Here is a 23838-nt window from a genome sequence, read left to right as displayed (position 1 = left end):
CTGATGGTGCAACCGGACACAGTGACTGCACACTGATGGTGCAACCGGACACAGTGACGGCACACTGATGGTGCAACCGGACACAGTGACGGCACACTGATGGTGCAACCGGACACAGTGACGGCACACTGATGGTGCAACCGGACACAGTGACGGCACACTGATGGTGCAACCGGACACAGTGACGGCACACTGATGGTGCAACCGGACACAGTGACGGCACACTGATGGTGCAACCGGACACAGTGACGGCACACTGATGGTACAACCGGACACAGTGACGGCACACTGATGGTACAACCGGACACAGTGACGGCACACTGATGGTACAACCGGACACAGTGACGGCACACTGGTGGTACAACCGGACACAGTGACGGCACACTGGTGGTACAACCGGACACAGTGACGGCACACTGGTGGTACAACCGGACACAGTGACGGCACACTGGTGGTACAACCGGACACAGTGACGGCACACTGGTGGTACAACCGGACACAGTGACGGCACACTGGTGGTACAACCGGACACAGTGACGGCACACTGGTGGTACAACCGGACACAGTGACGGCACACTGGTGGTACAACCGGACACAGTGACGGCACACTGGTGGTACAACCGGACACAGTGACGGCACACTGGTGGTACAACCGGACACAGTGACGGCACACTGGTGGTACAACCGGACACAGTGACGGCACACTGGTGGTACAACCGGACACAGTGACGGCACACTGGTGGTACAACCGGACACAGTGACGGCACACTGGTGGTACAACCGGACACAGTGACGGCACACTGGTGGTACAACCGGACACAGTGACGGCACACTGGTGGTACAACCGGACACAGTGACGGCACACTGGTGGTACAACCGGACACAGTGACGGCACACTGGTGGTACAACCGGACACAGTGACGGCACACTGGTGGTACAACCGGACACAGTGACGGCACACTGGTGGTACAACCGGACACAGTGACGGCACACTGGTGGTACAACCGGACACAGTGACGGCACACTGGTGGTACAACCGGACACAGTGACGGCACACTGGTGGTACAACCGGACACAGTGACGGCACACTGGTGGTACAACCGGACACAGTGACGGCACACTGGTGGTACAACCGGACACAGTGACGGCACACCGGTGGTACAACCGGACACAGTGACGGCACACTGGTGGTACAACCGGACACAGTGACGGCACACTGGTGGTACAACCGGACACAGTGACGGCACACTGGTGGTACAACCGGACACAGTGACGGCACACTGGTGGTACAACCGGACACAGTGACGGCACACTGGTGGTACAACCGGACACAGTGACGGCACACTGGTGGTACAACCGGACACAGTGACGGCACACTGGTGGTACAACCGGACACAGTGACGGCACACTGGTGGTACAACCGGACACAGTGACGGCACACTGGTGGTACAACCGGACACAGTGACGGCACACTGGTGGTACAACCGGACACAGTGACGGCACACTGGTGGTACAACCGGACACAGTGACGGCACACTGGTGGTACAACCGGACACTGTGACGGCACACTGGTGGTACAACCGGACACTGTGACGGCACACTGGTGGTACAACCGGACACTGTGACGGCACACTGGTGGTACAACCGGACACTGTGACGGCACACTGGTGGTACAACCGGACACTGTGACGGCACACTGGTGGTACAACCGGACACTGTGACGGCACACTGGTGGTACAACCGGACACTGTGACGGCACACTGGTGGTACAACCGGACACTGTGACGGCACACTGGTGGTACAACCGGACACTGTGACGGCACACTGGTGGTACAACCGGACACTGTGACGGCACACTGGTGGTACAACCGGACACTGTGACGGCACACTGGTGGTACAACCGGACACTGTGACGGCACACTGGTGGTACAACCGGACACTGTGACGGCACACTGGTGGTACAACCGGACACTGTGACGGCACACTGGTGGTACAACCGGACACTGTGACGGCACACTGGTGGTACAACCGGACACTGTGACGGCACACTGGTGGTACAACCGGACACTGTGACGGCACACTGGTGGTACAACCGGACACTGTGACGGCACACTGGTGGTACAACCGGACACAGTGACGGCACACTGGTGGTACAACCGGACACAGTGACGGCACACTGGTGGTACAACCGGACACAGTGACGGCACACTGGTGGTACAACCGGACACAGTGACGGCACACTGGTGGTACAACCGGACACAGTGACGGCACACTGGTGGTACAACCGGACACAGTGACGGCACACCGGTGGTACAACCGGACACAGTGACGGCACACCGGTGGTACAACCGGACACAGTGACGGCACACCGGTGGTACAACCGGACACAGTGACGGCACACCGGTGGTACAACCGGACACAGTGACGGCACACCGGTGGTACAACCGGACACAGTGACGGCACACCGGTGGTACAACCGGACACAGTGACGGCACACCGGTGGTACAACCGGACACAGTGACGGCACACCGGTGGTACAACCGGACACAGTGACGGCACACCGGTGGTACAACCGGACACAGTGACGGCACACTGACGGTACAACCGGGCACACTGATGGTACAACCGGACACAGTGACGGCACACTGATGGTACAACCGGACACAGTGACGGCACACTGATGGTACAACCGGACACAGTGACGGCACACTGATGGTACAACCGGACACAGTGACGGCACACTGATGGTGCAACCGGACACAGTGACGGCACACTGATGGTGCAACCGGACACAGTGATGATAAAGATGGACACAGTGACGGCACACTGATGGTACAACCGGACACAGTGACGGCACACTGATGGTGCAACCGGACACAGTGACGGCACACTGATGGTGCAACCGGACACAGTGATGATAAAGATGGACACAGTGACGGCACACTGATGGTACAACCGGACACAGTGACGACACACTGATGGTGCAACCGGACACAGTGACGGCACACTGATGGTGCAACCGGACACAGTGACGGCACACTGATGGTGCAACCGGACACAGTGATGATAAATATGGACACAGTGACGGCACACTGATGGTACAACCGGACACAGTGACGACACACTGATGGTGCAACCGGATACAGTGACGGCACACTGATGGTGCAACCGGACACAGTGATGATAAAGATGGACACAGTGACGGCACACTGATGGTACAACCGGACACAGTGACGGCACACTGATGGTACAACCGGACACAGTGACGGCACACTGATGGTACAACCGGACACAGTGACGGCACACTGATGGTACAACCGGACACAGTGACGGCACACTGATGGTACAACCGGACACAGTGACGGCACACTGATGGTACAACCGGACACAGTGACGGCACACTGATGGTACAACCGGACACAGTGACGGCACACTGATGGTACAACCGGACACAGTGACGGCACACTGATGGTACAACCGGACACAGTGACGGCACACTGATGGTACAACCGGACACAGTGACGGCACACTGATGGTACAACCGGACACAGTGACGGCACACTGATGGTACAACCGGACACAGTGACGGCACACTGATGGTACAACCGGACACACTGATGGTACAACCGGACACACGGACCAAACACTGATGGTAGAACCGGACACAGTGATGACACACTGATGGTAGAACTGGACACATTGTTGACACACTGATGGTGCAACCGGACACAGTGACGGCACACTGATGGTGCAACCGGACACAGTGATGATAAAGATGGACACAGTGACGGCACACTGATGGTACAACCGGACACAGTGATGATAAAGATGGACACAGTGACGGCACACTGATGGTACAACCGGACACAGTGATGATAAAGATGGACCCAGTGACGGCACACTGATGGTACAACCGGACACAGTGATGATAAAGATGGACACAGTGACGGCACACTGATGGTACAACCGGACACAGTGATGACACACTGATGGTGCAACCGGACACAGTGACGGCACACTGATGGTGCAACCGGACACAGTGATGATAAAGATGGACACAGTGACGGCACACTGATGGTACAACCGGACACAGTGATGATAAAGATGGACCCAGTGACGGCACACTGATGGTACAACCGGACACAGTGATGACACACTGATGGTGCAACCGGACACAGTGACGGCACACTGATGGTGCAACCGGACACAGTGATGATAAAGATGGACACAGTGACGGCACACTGATGTTACAACCAGACACAGTGATGATAAAGATGGACCCAGTGACGGCACACTGATGGTACAACCGGACACATTGATGACACACTGATGGTGCAACCGGACACAGTGACGGCACACTGATGGTGCAACCGGACACAGTGATGATAAAGATGGACACAGTGACGGCACACTGATGGTACAACCGGACACAGTGATGATAAAGATGGACACAGTGACGGCACACTGATGGTACAACCGGACACAGTGACGACACACTGATGGTGCAACCGGACACAGTGACGGCACACTGATGGTGCAACCGGACACAGTGATGATAAAGATGGACACAGTGACGGCACACTGATGTTACAACCGGACACAGTGACGGCACACTGATGTTACAACCGGACACAGTGACGGCACACTGATGTTACAACCGGACACAGTGACGGCACACTGATGTTACAACCGGACACAGTGACGGCACACTGATGTTACAACCGGACACAGTGACGGCACACTGATGTTACAACCGGACTCAGTGACGGCACACTGATGTTACAACCGGACACAGTGACGGCACACTGATGTTGCAACCGGACACAGTGACGGCACACTGATGTTACAACCGGACACAGTGACGGCACACTGATGTTACAACCGGACACAGTGACGGCACACTGATGTTACAACCGGACACAGTGACGGCACACTGATGTTACAACCGGACACAGTGACGGCACACTGATGTTACAACCGGACACAGTGACGGCACACTGATGTTACAACCGGACACAGTGACGGCACACTGATGTTACAACCGGACACAGTGACGGCACACTGATGTTACAACCGGACACAGTGACGGCACACTGATGTTACAACCGGACACAGTGACGGCACACTGATGTTACAACCGGACACAGTGACGGCACAGTGATGGTAAAAATGGACACACTGATGGTAGAACCGGACACACGGACCAAACACTGATGGTAGAACCGGACACAGTGATGACACACTGATGGTAAAACCGGACACAGTGATGACACACTGATGGTAAAACCGGACACACTGATGATAAAGATGGACACAGTGATGGCACACTGATGGTAAAACTGGACACATTGATGACACACTGATGGTAAAACTGGACACACTGATGACAAAAACAGATACATTGATGTTAAAAACGGACATGGCCCAAACACTGATGGTTAAACCGGACACAGTGATGACACACTGATGGTAAAACCACAGTGATGGCACACTGATGACACACTGATGGTAAAACCGGACACACTGATGATAAAGATGGACACAGTGATGGCACACTGATGGTAAAACTGGACACATTCATGACACACTGATGGTAAAACTGGACACACTGATGACAAAAACAGATACATTGATGTTAAAAACGGACATGGCCCAAACACTGATGGTAAAACCAGACTCAGTGATGATACACTGATGGTAAAAATGGACACACTGATGGCACACAGATGGTAAAACCGGACACAGTGATGGCACATTGATGGTAATACCAGATACAGTGATGGCACATTGATGGTAATACCAGATACAGTGATGGCACATTGATGGTAATACCAGATACAGTGATGGCACATTGATGGTAATACCAGATACAGTGATGGCACATTGATGGTAATACCAGATACAGTGATGGCACACTGATGGTAATACCAGACACAGTGATGGCACACTGATGGTAATACCAGACACAGTGATGGCACACTGATGGTAATACCAGACACAGTGATGGCACACTGATGGTAATACCAGACACAGTGATGGCACACTGATGGTAATACCAGACACAGTGATGGCACACTGATGGTAATACCAGACACAGTGATGGCACACTGATGGTAATACCAGACACAGTGATGGCACACTGATGGTAAAGACGGACACAGTGATGACACACTGCTGGCAAAGGTGCACACGCTGCTGGTAAAGGCGCACACTCTGACTGCGGGTCTCCTGACTTGAGCATGGCCAGTGCTTCATATATTCTTTGTCGGGAGACTTGCAGCCAGTCTGTGCATTGCAGTCTGTGCTCGGACCAGGTTGCGCTGGCCTCTGAATCGGCCCTAAAATAGATGTAATGTTACAGACATACTTTGTACTTCAGTCTGCTGTGCGAGTTTCATCTGTTTTTAACTGATATTATCAGTGGATGAAAACCATCCGGCACTCCACTTGGTCCAGTGAGAAAAGGGCTGAAATAAGTAGATGTGACAGAATGATACCTGAGGTAAACTGCGTCTGTTTCTCTCGGCTGGTAACCTTACACACGTGTGTGAATGCAGCCTTATTCTCCAGTCAGTATTCGTTACAGTTATTGTAGACTTCTTCCTTGGATTTAAATAAAAAATTCCTCCTTCGTCTCTTGGTTTCCCAGCTGTAGTTTCACATGGAGCAGTCGCTATCTTAGTCACCTGACTTGTAGGTTTCGCCTCGTGACCACTATAATCATTTCTGCTACGTCTGAATGTGATAATCTACAATAAATTCACCCACTTTGTTTTTAAACAATTTTTTCTTATTCTATTTTAGTAATTACAATTTCACTTATCAAGAAGGACAAACGCCTGCTTTCAATTTGAATCCAATTCTGTAGCCATCCTGACATGTTGGATCTCTGGATACTATCTCTGGATACTAATATAATGATCTTTGGTTGATCTTTTGGAAGATTACTAATATATGATCTTTGGAAGACATCTCTGGATTCTAATATAATTCTTGGAGTTGTTTCATACTCGCCCAATATACTGGGAAAACCGGATGGACGAAGCTTCCTGCATTGTAAAAGCCATGGATCCTACGAAGTGCATGCTAATGGCACAGTGTGGTCAGAATTCATTGGCTTCTATGGAAGAGTGTTATGGGCTTTGTGACCTATAGGGGAGGTCAGTTGTCTGTTGTCAATGGTGGACCTTGATATCTGCCTACAGGCTCATGATGGCGTAATATGAGGCTCAGTGGTCTGTGAGCGTGCCATAGACGGAGACTGTATTTCTATGCAGCTGTCACCTTCTGGTCAGGAGAGCCCATGGCTCGTCTACGTATAGCGTTGCGTTTCCTGTGTGACTCTTCCCTATGTGTGAGGAGCATTCTACAGTTTCTTTGCCATCAAGATGTTGTGTGGGCATCCATGATTACCCTGATTTTATTAACTGTGTTTCATAGAGATGAGCTAATCTAATCACTGAATCCTGGTCCGGCACCCATATCAGTAGGCCATGACCGTCGTAAGGGGATCAGGTGAACCTCTACTTACATACCGGAATCCCCTATACCTTGTGTGCGTCACGCCGCAATAATGATGTAGAGCTGCGTCTACAAATCAGAAAAGGTGCTGGGGATTTTGGCAGGCAGGAGGCGCTGTCTGCAGAGCTCCTGTCCATCAGCCGCAGACCTCTGACCTGGCTGCTTGACCAGGATCCTGCGAATCGACGTGCTCATCTCTACTGGTGAGGCCTGCACCTAAACCTCAGCTTTCTCTTCTTACTGCCCTAGAGATCCATTCTCACCCCTGATCCGTTTCATACACTGTCTAGTTCCTGCTTTTTTGCTGACCAGTCCTGGTTTTGAGCCTCCCACCTCCCCCTTTTGTATCTAGATTCATGTTTCATCTTCCGTTTTAAAAAATGTTCTTGTATATTACGAAGCTCTGGAATTGTGCTGTGGCTTTCAGTCGTGTATTGTCAGATAGTAATCATGGACTCGTTGATGGCTGTGTGTCTGAGCAACGCTGTAATTGGTAGGTTGTCATTAGCTAGGTGTTTCTTTGTAATCATTGTTGAAAGCCATGATGACCTCATGGTTCCTGCCCGACCCTGCTGATGCTGTATAATACATGTCATGCTACCTACTCGTTGTGGCAGAAGAGGGAAAAAATCCAATATACTGATATATAGATGTCCTGGAGGACCAGCTACTATTTGTTGGTTTTTGAATAATTATTATTCTGCACAATAATTTGTACATACAGCAATAGTGTACAGTTTTCTTTCCAGTGTTGCAAATATGTCATTGTTGGCATCACAGCATAACTAGGGTGATTTACTGGTCACATCCAAAAACTGCCTGGGTGGGAGTGTTGGCAGCCATTAGCTGGTACTTGTCTTGGATGGAGGTCTTCTAGCTATATACATATAGGTTTCCTCCTCTGCAGAGATAGTAAATGCTATTCTTAGTGCTCACTGCGTTATTGCAATTAGCATCAACGGAGGCCTCCGTTCACCAGACAAGAGGCCTTAGTGCATCCTTCTAGCTTACATCTGGCTAGTTTGTACCAGCATGCTGTTTATTTAAAGGGGTTGTCCTTTATTGGGCATCCCCTTATGAATGCTCCTACTAAGCTACATAAAATAAAAACAAAAAATGCTTAGTCCTGTACATTCGCTCACAAAATTGTGAAGAATGCAGCAGGTTAGCGGTCATTGATGGGATGCAGTGCTCCCGTGACATTGTCATGAAATCACTGGGGGATATTGGGCTCAGAGCGGAGGTAGCACAAATGAGATATAAGTATACCTTTATTTTTCAATTTTATGTCGTTCAATAGAGCCATTCGTAAAGGGTTGGACCCCGTTTACATATATTGGAGAGCTCTGCTGACTGTATTTTCCTGAATAGAGGGCCGTAACCCTTCTACTATACATTTCCTTTCAATCAATCTGTATAGTAGACCGATAGCTAGGCTTCCATCCATACTGTGCCCATTGTTAGGCCAATACCCCCTGCATGTATACACTTGACAGTGGCTACAAAAGCTTCCATCCAATCGCTGAAGCTGGACATGAAGAACTAGTAGGAGGTTATTTCTATATACATATTTGATCATTTGGTGTTAACATACTGAGACAGGTTCACCAAAATTTTTCAATTTCTACACAGTCTAAGGTTTTGTAATTATTATTATTTATTATTATAGAGCCATTTATTCCATGGCACTTTACATGTGAGGAGGGGTATACATAATACATACAAGTACAGTAATCTTAATACTAGTCACGACTGGTACAGGATGAGAGAGGACCCTGCCCGCGAGGGCTCACAGTCTACAAGGGATGGGTGAGGATGCAGTAGGCGAGGGTCGAGCTGGTCGTGCAGCGGTTTGGTGGATCGGTGGTTACTGCAGGTTGTAGGTTTGTCGGAAGAGGTGGGTCTTCAGGTTCTTTTTGAAGGTTTCCGTGGTAGGCAAGAGTCTGATATGTTGTGGTAGAGAGTTCCAGAGTAGGGGGGATGCGCGGGAGAAATCTTGTATGCGATTGTGGGAAGAGGGGAGTAGAGAAGGAGATCTTGTGAGGATCGGAGGTTTCGGGCAGGTTACCGGGAGTCGAGGTCACAGATATATGGGGGACTCAGGTTGTGGATGGCTGTGTATGTCATGGTTAGGGTTTTGAACTGGAGGGGAGAGGCCGGGGAATAGTGGGGGGACAGGAGGATTAGTCGGGCAGCAGAGTTTAGAATAGATTGGAGGGGTGCGAGAGTATTAGCGGGGAGGCCACAGAGCAGGAGGTTGCAGTAGTCAATTACTGGATGAATGGATCTGTTTTTGTTTACTGGATCCAGTCAGCCAAAAATGGATCTGTTACAAAAAAAAAACAAAAACGGATGGCTAATTAATGGATCCAGTAGAGATCAGTTATTTAAAAACAGACTAAAAAGTTGTGCGCGCTGCTGAATCTGTTCTAACTGATCACTACTGGAGATGTGAACATAAGCTAATGGTAGGCTCGGCATTAAGTGAGCCAAGTATATCCCACTAACTCATGCTGGATGATAATTTGCTGCTCCAACGTTCCAGCACCCATTAGTTGGCTTATTCTGAGCCTATCTGAGACAGCGTTTAGTGCAGTGTGGCATTGTAAACTTAAGTTTGTATCCATTCACATCCTGTTGGTGACTTGACTGTTGTGTGGACAGGTGAACCTTGTGATATGGATAGTAATTTGTGTACATTGCTATAATATTATCCTCGGCAAGCCCTTGTTGTTTTTGTACACTGTCCCTTTTTATAGTAAACTAGAAAGCTTAATAGATGCAATAAAATCATGTGTGGACAAGTTTAGTGACGACGCACCAGAAAGTTTTGAAAACCGGCCACTCTTCACCATTGCGCAAACACAATATATACAATACCTGCTGCCCGATGGCTCGTCGGGAATCCAGATGCTACTTGCAGTGTTGTAATGTTTGATAGGTGGAGATTAATGTAAAACTTGATATTTAAGTTTGAAGGGTGTGATGGTATGCGGTCAGGTTTCCTGATGGGTTGTTTGAAGTTGTGACAGTGACTTTGAAGTCCCAAGAGGCACAGTATAGTCAATGAGCTGGCCAAGGAAAGCGTCCTGTGGAAAAGTGAGCGTGGCCGACAAACAAAAGTTGTGTCTGTTACAAAGCAGCTGAATGATGCACCAAATTTATTTTGGATCCTGGATGATACATACAAACCCCGGTCTTGATGAATCGTTGTCTCATGGCCTAATGCACTTCCGCATTGGATTTGATATTATTTCCAATTTCTTTTTGAGTAGTTGACCTCTTTTACAGCCGAGGGTTTAGATGCCTTTTTGTGTGTAACACGTCTAACGTTTGGATATCTAGTTAATGGACTGCAAGGACAACCCTTTTATTGCTGAGTCTGAGAAGTTCCCTCTTTCTGACTCAATCACTTGCAACCTTCTGCGCTGCTATATAAAGAGATAAGCGCAGCTCTTTGTCAGCTCTTGACCGGCAGTGGAAGAAAATGCTTACTTTGCACAGGGTTTTCCTGCATGATCGAACAGAGAAGTATTGTTGTCTATATATGTGTACGTTCGCTATTTTATTACAATACAAAAAAAAGTGGATGTTAATATTACGTAATGTTAGCATTTTCCTTCCTCCTTGTTTTTCGTCTTTTCTTGCACTTGTGATTTCAAATATTTGTGTCTGTGAAGCACTGCTTTTCATGCCTGATATTAGAATTGGACAAAAGTGAAATATACATCTTACACCATCCTTGTTCTTGTCACTTACTGCAGTGTTGCCTGTACAAATTGTATTGTGTTTGCTGAATATTTACAGTATTTTGCGAACTGTGTGAATTTTGCATTAATAACTTGTAACAGCTCTAATTTTTTCAAAACACAATTCTCAAAGGAAGTTAAATTCTGATCTCTTACTGAAAAGTTTTTGTTTTTTTTTCCCTTTAGTGGCAAGGATGATGTTGACATTGATGCCCTTGCTGCAGAGATAGAGGGCGCTGGGGCTTCCAAAGAGCAGAAAAGTAAAGCGAAAAAGAAAAACAAGAAAAAGCAAGAATTTGAGTGAGTTTAATTTTTTTTTTGTTTCATTTGATGTAGAAGCATCAGGCAGACTAGCCTCTTAGGCTTGGGTTCTTCTCACCTGTAAATTGCTACATACTGAAATGTGTCTTCATTAGTGATGAGCGAACGTGCTTGGATAAGGTGTTATCAGTGCATGCTCGTGTGCTATCCCAGTGCCTTTGGTGTGCTCGAATACTATGTTCGTGTCCCCGCAGCCACAATACAAGCATGGATTGCTTGTTTGTTAGGCAGTCCCTGCATGTGTTGCAACTGTCGAACAGACATGCAGTTGCAGGGAGTCGAACTTAGTATTCGAGCACGCTGAAGATACTGCGTTAGCACCCGAGCATGCTCAGATAACACTTTATCCAAGCACGTTCACTTATCACTAGTCTTACATTCAATTTGTTTTTATTTCTCAACACTGAAAACACAAATAGTACTACAGTCAACTAAATATATTATGATCAAGGGGACTGGCTAAAGAGAGACAGGGAAAGTGGGTATGGCCAGCAAAGGGAGGGGGGATTGTCCACTAGTGCTGAGCCCAGCCATGGGAAAATGGCCGTGCCTGCCGAGTGACCCCTACCACTAATGCCGCCCTGTACCCTTTCGATGAAGGGACAGTGTACCCTTGGATGATGCCTGCCGCTGCAGAGGGAGAGGAGGGAGACATTCCTGCGGTGAGTCCCGGTCCCTCTGCAGCGATTAGGATCACATCAGGAGAACTAGGATGAGGGCGGGTCACTGGAATCAGGAATCCTCCTTCCCGCACCATCTCCAGACGGTGCAGAAGACTGCATCAACCTCTTAAATGAAGGGTGAGGCCACCGCTGGTGACCACCGTCTTCCTCCCAGCTCTCTCCGAGGAGAGGCGTGGGGGAAAGGCAAAGGACCGGCTACCTGGAATCACCCTGAAGCACCCATAAAGGTGAAAGGGGATTAGGTCCTACCTTGCGGGCCCGATAGTGGGCAATGTTGGTGACCCCACACTGCTCTGTCGGTCGCATAAGTACAGGAAAACAGGGTGAGAAATTACACCCTGTTACCCTAAGAAAGAAGATTATAGCTACTGTATACCTTACAGTGAGCATTTATGTATGACATGCAGTACGGTTTTGGAAACTGGGCTAAACACTGTTACTGTTTATTTGGTAAATCCGGAATGGATGAATATGATGCAATATCATGTATTTGATTCCGCTGCAGTACTGGACTAATAGGCCAATGTTCAGAGCTGCAATAGATTTGTATAGTTTCGGGCATAACCCATGGTATTAGGGCGTATAATAATTTGCGCCTATTTCCTAGTACCCCATTATCTTTTGGTGCATTTATGATACCTGAAACTCTAGATGAGAAGATGCCATATTGGGGTTGGGGCTTATAATACATTGTGCCTACCTTCTAATACCTCATCAACAGGCGTCTTTCTTATAAGCAGAATATTATGCTTTCTGATGGTATCAGGATTTGCACACCAGTCTTTTAGATGTGTTGTTTGTTTTTTGAGCACCTTGCATTTTGATTCTTACTTGTAAAATAAAAGTTATGATTTAATTCCTATCCAGTTGCTACAATACATGTATATAGGAGTGGATCTACTAGTGCATTCTTTTTATACCGTATGTATGACAAAAAAAACAATGAAAATGTGCTTTTTCAGGATTGAGGGTTCATGTCTTGGTCTTGAACTTTTAAACAAGATTGTCTCATTCATTTGTAGTGAAGATGATATTCTGAAAGAGCTTGAGGAACTGTCGCTGGAAAATCAAGGAGGGAAATCCAATAAGGATTCTGCACAGGTTTGTTACTTACAGAAATATATAGGGATTAGTGTTAGGTTTAAAGCTTATCAATAGTGAAATTGTGTCATGTGGAAGAGCAATGTGCCCTGTGAACAAGGTTGTGAGTAATACTACTGCCTTTCCCCCTGTCTGGCCATCAGAACGCATGGATTCTTTGGGTACAGCAGGTGTATTAGTGCTATGTTGTGGCCGCTGGGTATAGTGGCAATATTTATGTTTAAAGATCCTTTTAACAAAGTTTGTTTGGTTTGTAGAAACCAGAAATAGAAGAGACAGAAGCTGTCCCTCCAAAGCCGGAGAAGAAAAAGAAGGGACAGAAGGGCAAGAAAGCCAGCTTCGATGATGATGACGACGACAATAGTGATGAAATGGAAAGCAAAAATGCAAAGCCCAGAAAAGAAGAAAAGACCAAAAACTTGTCAGAGAGTGAAGATTATGATGATGATAATGGTAATTTTAATAAGACTTCAAAGAAGGCTAAAGGCAAAAATGAGGCGATCAAAAAAAAGCCAGCGGTCTCCGAGGAAGCTAAGGATCCTGATAAGGAGAAAGTAGATATTCCCGGATATAGTGATGAGGACTCTGACGATTTCAGCCGAGGTAAGAAAGGGAAGAAGGAACCAAAAGCCAAACCTGTTACCAAAGCTGATAGTGAAGAGGAAGGGGAGTTCAAAATAAAGACAGCGGCACAGAAGAAAGCAGAAAAAAAGGAACGAGAGCGGAAGAAGAGAGAGGAGGAAAAGGAAAAGGCCAAATTGAAGAAGCAGAAGGACAAAGATGCTGAAGTCTCTAAAAAAGAGCCTGAAAAAGAGGCAGAAGAGGCTGCATCTAAAAAGTCTGCAGTAGAAGCAGAAGCTGCAGACATAGAGGATGGTATGTGCATACTCTTCTGTAAATACTGTGATCCTCCGGATCGTGTATTATCTGCCTCATGGTAACCACTGGTGTCGTTGTGACTCCTGGCCTATGCTTAGATGCCTATAAAGTGTCTTTAATATCCATTGTCTCATGCAGATGATGATGGTGACAAGAAGAAAAAAGACAAAAAAAAGAAGAAAGGGGAGAAAGAAGAGAAGGAGAAAAAAAAGAAGGGCCCTAGTTCAGCGACAGTGAAAGCCATGCAGGAAGCTCTCGCTAAAATGAAGGAGGAGGAAGAACGGCTTAAAAGAGAAGAGGAGGAGCGACAGAGGCGGCTAGAAGAGATGGAAGCCAAGCGTCTAGAAGAGGTACTTAAATTCTAGGGCATCTTACTGGGACTTTAGAATAATGGCGACTGACAGTGGCTTATATACCACAGAAGGAATTTTTTTATATGACGTTTAAGCTGGAAATGCAGATAATTCCATACCTTCTTTGCTCTCAGTGACATTTTAACAATTCTTGCATAGATCACCAAATTGTTCATCCTTATCTTGTAGTTAACCTCTTCCCCACATTGGACATACTGTTGGGTCCCCTTTTTTTGATTCAGGCTCAGCTGCTGACCTTGCATTATTGCTGACAGAGACTGGCCGTGTCACACAGCCATCAACTACTTTTAACCCCTTCACGACCCATGACGCCTACGTAGGCATCATAAAAAGCAGTGCCCAAACGACCTATGACGCCTACGTAGGCGTCATGCTATAAATAGCCCCCCTGCGGGTCGGGTGACCGGGGTCACTGAAAGGTCACCCGACCCGCACACAAAGGACCCTTCAGAGTTAACACCTGGGGGTGTGGCTTAGCCCCCACGTGCCTACGATCGCTCTAATTGGCTGTTAAAAGTGAAACTGCCAATCAGAGCAATTGTAATATTTCACCAATGAAAATTGGTGAAATATTACAATCCAGCCATGGCCGATGCTGAAATAGCATCGGACATGGCTGGACACTGAGACCCAACCCCCCCCCCCACACCGACTGACGGCACCGATCGGCTGCCGCCACCATCTGACGGCACCGATCGGCAGCCACCGTCATGATCTGCCCCTCCGCCTTCCCTCCGCCCCCCCCAGCCCTCCGATCGCCCCTCCGATCACCCACTCTCACCCTCCTTTGTGCCTCCGACCTCCCGCTATCCGTCCCGGTGTCCTGCCGTCCAGCGTCATGGGCGCCGCCATCTTGCAAGATGGCGGGCGCATGCGCAGTGCGCCGAATCGAATCTGCAACGCTGCAGATTCATTCATTTATTTTGATCACTATGATAAACTTTCATAGTGATCAAAATAAATAAAAAGTAAATCACCGCCCCCCTTATCACCCCCATAGGTAGGGACAAATAATAAAATATATATTTTTTTTTTTCCATTAGGGTTAGGTCCAGGGTTAGGGTTAGGGCCAGGGTTAGGGATGGACTAAGGGTTAGGGATGGACTAAGGGTTAGGGTTGGACTAAGGGTTAGGGTTGGACCAAGGGTTAGGGTTGGACCAAGGGTTAGGGTTGGACCAAGGGTTAGGGTTGGACCAAGGGTTAGGGTTGGACCAAGGGTTAGGGTTGGACCAAGGGTTAGGGTTGGACCAAGGGTTAGGGTTGGACCAAGGGTTAGGGTTGGACCAAGGGTTAGGGTTGGACCAAGGGTTAGGGTTGGACCAAGGGTTAGGGTTGGACCAAGGGTTAGGGTTGGACCAAGGGTTAGGGTTGGACCAAGGGTTAGGGTTGGACCAAGGGTTAGGGTTGGACCAAGGGTTAGGGTTGGACCAAGGGTTAGGGTTGGAATTGGGGTTGGGATTACGGTTAGGCTTGTGGTTAGGGTTAGAGTTGGGATTTCGTTAGGGGTGTGTTGGGATTAGGGTTGTGGTTAGGGTTATGATTAGGGTTAGGGGTGTGTTGGGGTTAGGGTTGGAGATAGAATTGAGGGGTTTCCACTGTTTAGGCACATCAGGGGCTCTCCAAACGCGACACGGAGCCACCATTTATTCCAGCCAATTTTGCGTTCAAAAAGTCAAACGGTGCTCCCTCCATTTCGAGCCCCGACGTGTGCCCAAACAGTGGTGTACCCCCACTTATGGGGTATCAGGGTACTCAGGAAAAATTGCACAACAACTTTGGGGGTCTAATTTCTCCTGTTACCCTTGGGAAAATAAAAAAATGGGGGCTAAAATAATTATTTTTGTGGAAAAAAAAGATTTTTTATTTTCACGGTTCTGCGTTATAAACTTCTGTGAAGCACTTGGGGGTTCAACGTGCTCACCACACATCTAGATAAGTTCCTTGGGGGGTCTAGTTTCCAAAATGGGGTCACTTGTGGGGGGTTTCCACTGTTTAGGTACATCAGGGGCTCTGCAAACGTAACATGACGCCCACAGACCATTCCATCAAGTCGGCATTTCAAAACGTCACTACTTCCATTCCGAGCCCCAACGTGTCCCCGAACAGTGGTCCCCCCCCATATATGGGGTATCAACGTACTCAGGACAAACTGGACAACAACTTTTGGGGTCCAATTTATCCTGTTACCCTTGTGAAAATAAAAAATAGTGGGCTAAAAATCACTTTTTGAGGAAAAAAAAATATTTTTTTATTTTCACAGCTCTGCGTTATAAACTTCTGTGAAGCACTTGGGGGTTCAAAGTGCTGACCTCACATCTAGATTAGTTCCTTAGGTGATATAGTTTCCAAAATGGGGTCACTTGTGGGGGGTTTCCACTGTTTAGGTACATCAGGGGCTCTGCAAATGTAGCATGACGCCCACAGACCATTCCATCAAGTCTTCATTTCAAAGCGTCACTACTTCCCTTCCGAGCCCCAACGTGTGCCCAAACAGTGGTCCCCCCCACTTATGGGGTACCAGCGTACTCAGGACACACTGGACAACAACTTTTGGGGTCCAATTTATCCTTTTACCCTTGTGAAAATAAAAAATAGTGGACTAAAAATAATTTTTTGAGGAAAAAAAAATATTTTTTTATTTTCACGGCTCTGCGTTATAAACTTCTGTGAAGCACTTGGGGGTTCAAAGTGCTCACCACACATCTATATTAGTTTCTTGGGTGATCTAGTTTCCAAAATGGGGTCATTTGTGGGGGGTTTCCACTGTTTAGGTACATCAGGGGCTCTGCAAACATAACATGACGCCCACTGACCATTCCATCAAGTCGGCATTTCAAAACGTCACTACTTCCCTTCTGAGCCCCAACGTGTGCCCAAACAGTGGTCCCCCCCACATATGTGGTACCAGCGTACTCAGGACAAGCTGGACAACAACTTTTGGGGTCCAATTTATCCTGTTACCTTTGTGAAAATAAAAAATAGCAGGCTAAAAATTTATTTTTTGAGGGAAAAAAAATATTTTTATTTTAACGGCTCTGCGTTATAAACTTCTGCGTAGCACCTGGGGGTTCAAAGTGCTCACTATGCATCTAGATAAGTTCCTTAGGGGGTCTAGTTTCCAAAATGGGGTCATTTGTGGGGGAGCTCCAAAGTTTACGCACACAGGGGCTCTGCAAACACAACATGGTGTCCGCTAACGATTGGAGCTAATTTTCCATTCAAAAAGTCAAATGACGCTCCTTCCCTTCTGAGCCATGCCGTGCGCTCAAACAGTGGTTTTCCCCCACATATGGGGTACCAGTGTACTCAGGACAAACTGGACAACAACTTTTGGGGTCCAATTTATCCTGTTACCCTTGGGAAAATAAAAAATAGCGGGCTAAAAAATCATTTTTGAGGAAAAAAAATAATTTTTTTATTTTCACTGCTCTGCGTTATAAACTTCTGTGAAGCACTTGGGGGTTCAAAGTGCTCACCACACATCTAGATAAGTTCCCTTCCGGGCCTTGCGGTGCGCCCAAACAGTGGTTTATGACCACATATGAGATATTGATGTACTCAGGAGAAATTGCCCAACAAATTTTAGGATCCATTTTATCCTGTTGCCCATGTGAAAATGAAAAAACTGAGGCCAAATAAAATTTTTGTGAAAAAAAAAAAAAAAAAGTACTTTTTTTTTTTTTTTTTTACAGATCAATTTGTGAAGCACCTGGGGGTTCAAAGTGCATACTATGCATCTAGATAAGTTCCTTGGAGGGTCTAGTTTCCAAAATGGGCTCACTTGTGGGGGAGCTCCAATGTTTAGGCACACAGGTACTCTTAAAACAAGACATGGCAACCGCTAAACATTCAAGCATATTTTACATTCAAAAAGTAAAATGGCGCTCCTTGCCTTCTGAGCCCTGCCGTGTGCCCAAACAGTGGTTTATGACCACATATGAGGTATCAGTGTACTCAGGAGAAATTGCCCAACAAATTTTAGGATACATTTTATCCTGTTACCCATGTGAAAATGAAAAAACTGATGCTAAAATAAAATTTTGGTTGGAAAAATTAAAATGTCCATTTTTTCATTCCATGTTGCTTTAGTTCCTGTGAAGCACCTGAAGGGTTAATAATCTTCTTGAATGTAGTTTTGAGTAGCTTGAGGAGTGCAGTTTTTAGAATGGTGACACTTTTGGGTATTTTCTGCCATTTAGACCCCTCAAAGTGACTTCAAATGTAAGGTGGTCCCTAAAAAAATGGTTTTGTAAATTTTGTTGTAAAAATGAGAAATTGCTGGTCAACTTTTAACCCTTATAACTTCCTAACGAAAAAAAATGTTTCCAAAATTGTGCTGATGTAAAGTAGACATGTGGGAAATGTTATTTATTAACTATTTTGTGTCACATAACTCTCTGGTTTAACAGAATAAAAATTCAAAATTTGAAAATTGCTAAATTTTCAAAATTTTCGCCAAATTTCCATTTTTTTCACAAATAAACGCAAAAATTATCGACCTAAATTTACCACTATCATGAAGCCCAATATGTCACGAAAAAACAATCTCGGAATCGCTAGGATACGTTGAAGCGTTCCTGAGTTATTACCTCATAAAGGGACACTGGTCAGAATTGCAAAAAATGGCCAGGTCATTAAGGTCAAAATAGGCTGGGTCATGAAGGGGTTAACAGTAGTGGGTGAAGCCAAGTTCTACGTGCCACTATTAACTTCCCAACGTTTAATTAGTGCGAAAAGGAAGGCGAGCTATTCCTTGTGGCCATTGGTTCCCCGCAATGCGTCGGTGAGGTGCTCGTGGGTTGCTATGATAGCCACGTCTCTTCACTGAAGACCATCCTGTTGCTGGCATTCACAGAAAAATAATTAGAAATAAACATGATATTGCTGCTTCTTTAAAAGTTTGATCTATCAAAACATAACATTAACCTGATCCAAAGTAAAGAAAAAAAAGGCAGTTTGTTTTTCTTTGTTGCGGGTCTATTAAAAAAATGCATTAAGAAGCAATAAAAACGTTGTATCCACCTCAAAATAATATTAACATCTGCTCACAATGCAAAAAAACAAGCCCTCTCAACTTCAAGGACAATGAAATTAAAAATGTTGCGGGTCTCAGAAAATTTCAACACAAATTAACGATTTTTTTTTTTCCCAATGGTTAAAGAAAATACTATGCATGTTTGATATCGTCATAATCTCGGTAACCTAAGGAATTATGGTGCCAGATAATGTTTACTGCATAGGAAACGCTGTAAAAATAAAGAGAATTGCGGACTTTTTTGGCTCCATTTCACCACATTTGGATTCCCCCCCCCCATTTTCCAGTACATTGGTTACAATGATAGCATGAATATTGTAATTCTAAACTACGACTCGCCTTGCCAAAAAAAAGCCCACGTATGTCATACGTGAAAAAAACAAATAACGTTATGGCTCTTGGAAGAAGGGGAGGTAAAAAAATAAAAATGCAAAGTCGGAAAGTCTCCATGTCATGAATAGGTTGAAACCTTTTTTAAAAAAATACCCTGCAGGTGGATCGCCATTTAATTTCTTTTACATGTGTCCATGTTTTTTTTTTTTCCCAACGTCCCACTTTGGTTTGCTTTCTATTATTTACAGCCATAAGAATTTCCCAATATTTCTCCTTAAAATTGAGGAAGAACCCAGATGGATCCTATTAGAAATTGAGAGATGCAGACAGGCCCCTTTTGGATCTGTTTTGTACAAGGAGTACAGCGTCATAGCTTACAATAAACATGAAATCCATAATGACCGTGTTAATAGCCTAAAATTGTGGTAATAGTTACATGGTCAATAGTAGTGCCTATAGTTTTGGAAATTACCTGATGCACTTCACAGGAACGTCTGGAGCAAGAACGGAAAGAAAAGAAAAAGCAGAAAGAGAAGGAAAGAAAAGAGCGCCTAAAAAAAGAAGGGAAGCTCCTGACAAAATCTCAAAAAGAGGCGCGCGCTCGTGCTGTGGCTACTTTGAAGGTCCTTCAAGCACAGGGTGGGTATTTACCACTATCACCTTGTCATTTGCAGTCTATATTAGATACATTAAAGGGAATCTGTCACCCTTTTTTGGCTTTGCAGCTGCCGGCATAGACATCGGGGGCTTATCTACAGAATTCTGTAGTGCTGTAGATAAGCCTCCGATGTAACCTGAAAGAGAAGAAAAACACGTTATATTATACTCACCGAGGTGGGAGGTCCAGTCCAATTTGTGTCGCCGTCCCGTTTGGCGCCTCCCTTCTTCATGCGATGACGTCCTCTTCTCCCATCCTGTATTGGCTCCGGCTCCGGCGCACTGCTTTGCCCTGTTGAGGGCAGAGCAGAGTCCTGCAGTGCACAGGCGTCGGGAGAGGTCTGGCGCCTGCGCACTGCAGAATTCTGCTCTGCCCTCAACAGGGCAGAGCAATGCGCCTGCGCCGGAGCCATTTCAGGACGGGAGACGAGGACGTCATCGCATGAAGAAGGGAGGCACCGGACCGGACCGCAACACCCATCGGACCGGACCGCCCACCCCGGTGAGTATAATATAACGTGTTTTTCTTCTCTTTCAGGTTACATCGGAGGCTTATCTACAGCATTGCAGAATGCTGTAGATAAGCCCCCGATATCTATGCCGGCAGCTAATAGGGGATAAAAAGGGTGACAGATCCCCTTTAAAGGGAAACTGTCCCTCGGATTGTGCACCGTAGCCTACAGAGGTTGTAAGATCGGCGCCGTTCTACTGATTATAGTGATACCTAGATGATGAAATCCGTCTTGTGGTTATTTAATTTTTATTTTCAGTTTTGAGTTAATGAAATTCTTGTGACCTGGGGCGGCCTGTGGGGGTCTTCAGGTGGTGCTTTAAGGTATTCGTGTATATGGCTTCTTGACAGGTTACTGATCCCTCACTGACCTGCCCCCTCTTTTACATACTTCATATCATATTGTGTGGTCACCCAAAAAAATTCTAATTCATCAAAATGGGGGCAGCACCTGCACTTGTAGCAGGATACATGTCTATATGCTTTTATGCTTTATGCCTATATGCTTTATGCATATACTGTTGTGGGGTAAAAAAAATTTAAAAAATGTATCTTCATCAAAATGGCGGCACTTGCGAGGTAGCATCTATCACATTCCGATAGATGCAACTGTGCAGGTGCCACCGCTATTTTGCTAGAGAAAAAAAAATATTTTGATGAAGATACATTTTTTTTTTTTTTTTACCGCACAGTACTATAGGCAGAAAGCATATAGGCATGTATCATGCTGCAGTGCAGGCGCTGCCGGCTCTATTTTGGTGAAGGTGAATTTTTTCTTTTTGTAACCCTACAATAGTATTTGCAGTAAAATAGGGTACAGGTCACTGAAGGATCAGTGACCTGTCACAAGCCATACAGATGAATATGTAAGCAGAGCAACACATGAAGACCCCCCCACAGGTCGCCCTCTAGCACAAGGAACTCATTAAGTGAAAACTACAAATACAGATTAAACAACAACCACAAGTCGGTTTCATCAACCAAGGTATCATGTTAATCAGTATAACAGCGCCGACCTGACACTGTCTGTAGGTTACTGTGCACAATCCTGCTGACCGGTTCCCTTTTAAGACATTAGATCTTATCATGAAGTACTGTATTTTTTGCTCGACATACTTTAGTATTATTAAACTTTAATTAGTAAGTACATGCAATTCTCTTTCTCCTTTTTTCAAACTGAAATCTTTTTTTGATTAAAGGTGTGGAAGTGCCATCAAAAGACTCTGTGCCAAAGAAAAAGCCAATCTATGAGGATAAAAAGAAGAAGAAGCCACAACAGCAGACACCAAATAAGGAGGGTAAGTTTGGGCTTCCATTTTATAGACACAGAATTTTTTTTTTTTACTAGTTTTTTTATTTATAAATCTTATATTTTACTTCAGACAGTAAAAGTGGTGATCTTCATGTTATGATTGTTAGGAAGATTAATGAATATTTGTATTTTTTATTGCACAACATCACCTTGTTTTTAGGGAGAACAATTAATATTATACTGAACATTTTAATGTGTGTTCTTGTTTACTCTGTCGCCTCATTGGGGGACACAGAACCATGGGTGTTATGCTGCTGTCCACTAGGAGGCGACACTATGCATAATCTGAAAAAGATTAACTATGGCTCCTCCTCTGCAGTATACACCCCTGGACGGTGTCAGCCTTCTCCAGTTTTTGCTTAGTGTCGCAAGGAGGCACACCTAAAGGATTTTTATTTTTTCCGTTTTTTTTCTTCGGATAACAGATGAAGAAATGTGGGTCTCCTCAGTGAGACTCCCGGCATGGCTCCTTCCTCTGCCCCCTATTATGGGGTGCCCAGTTGAAGTTGAGATGGCGGTTCCCCATGTCGCTCCTTCTCCAGTCCTGCGGGTGCTGGTTCGAAGTTGAGACCCCCCTCCTTCCCCAATTCCTTTTGGTCTTGGGTTGAGGTCGAGGTGAGGAAGAAGCCCCCTGACGGTGACAGCAGCACCCTCCCTAATCCCCCTCTGGGGGTATTAGGTTGAGATGCCGCAGGTAGGGTCTGTCCATGGCAACCTACGCAGCATCCAGGGACCCCAGCCAGCTGCGGGCTCCTGTCGGGGTCGGGGGGGGTCCGGTAGAAATCCGACCCCCCCGGACTACCGCGCCGGCCTGGAGCCCTTCCTGGGCATAGAAATCTAATTTAGGCTTCGGCCTAGCTGAGGTCCTCGCCTCCTCTCCGCACCCGGCCCGCCCCCGGATGACTAATATCACAATCCACAGTGTCATAGAAGGGGCGGATCGAGGCAGAAAGGGTGCATTTTTTCACATCTCTGCGCTCTCTTTCTCAGCTCTCCGCCCCCTTTTTCTCCCTCATCTCCTCGGCAGCCATCTTCGCTGCAGCAGACGCTGTCCCATACAGCAGCAGCAAAGCCAGCAGTCTCCGGAGGGCACAGGACTGTGAATTGTCAGCGCTGGACCTAGGGGCACACTGGTGGGGTAAGATCACAGCCGGGTTCTCTTTACTCGGCTGTGAATCCATATTACCTACAAGGTTTTCCTATAGCTCCCCTGCGTAGTCACCCCTGTACAGTCCTCTGCTAGCCAGCCTCTGTGCACTATGCCGGCTCAAGGAAAATAACCATGCAGGACTGTTTTTATGCTTTCTGCACAGCCTGCAAAGCCACTCTCCCCAGTGGCAGCACATACCCGCAATGCAAGG

The 23838-nt window shown here is 46.5% G+C and overlaps 1 protein-coding gene across 2 annotated transcripts in view; it reads left to right on the top strand.

Annotated features, from left to right (window-relative positions):
* EIF5B (eukaryotic translation initiation factor 5B) overlaps positions 1 to 23838 on the top strand; it is an 88489-nt gene that overhangs the window by 2993 nt on the left and 61658 nt on the right. For both annotated transcript variants that reach the window (XM_073590530.1, XM_073590529.1), the window contains exons 2-7: positions 11457 to 11570; positions 13297 to 13375; positions 13633 to 14251; positions 14393 to 14604; positions 20486 to 20636; positions 22365 to 22463. In XM_073590530.1, coding sequence (XP_073446631.1) covers positions 11457 to 11570; positions 13297 to 13375; positions 13633 to 14251; positions 14393 to 14604; positions 20486 to 20636; positions 22365 to 22463 — 1274 coding nt within the window. The remainder of the gene's footprint in view (positions 1 to 11456; positions 11571 to 13296; positions 13376 to 13632; positions 14252 to 14392; positions 14605 to 20485; positions 20637 to 22364; positions 22464 to 23838) is intronic.

This window comes from Dendrobates tinctorius, unplaced genomic scaffold (assembly GCF_039654945.1).
Source record: "Dendrobates tinctorius isolate UK_male_01 unplaced genomic scaffold, ASM3965494v1 ptg000117l, whole genome shotgun sequence".
In the NCBI taxonomy this organism is placed as follows: Eukaryota; Metazoa; Chordata; class Amphibia; order Anura; family Dendrobatidae; genus Dendrobates; species Dendrobates tinctorius.
Note: the sequence above shows the minus strand (reverse complement) of the source record. Positions and strands in the feature narration are given on the sequence as shown.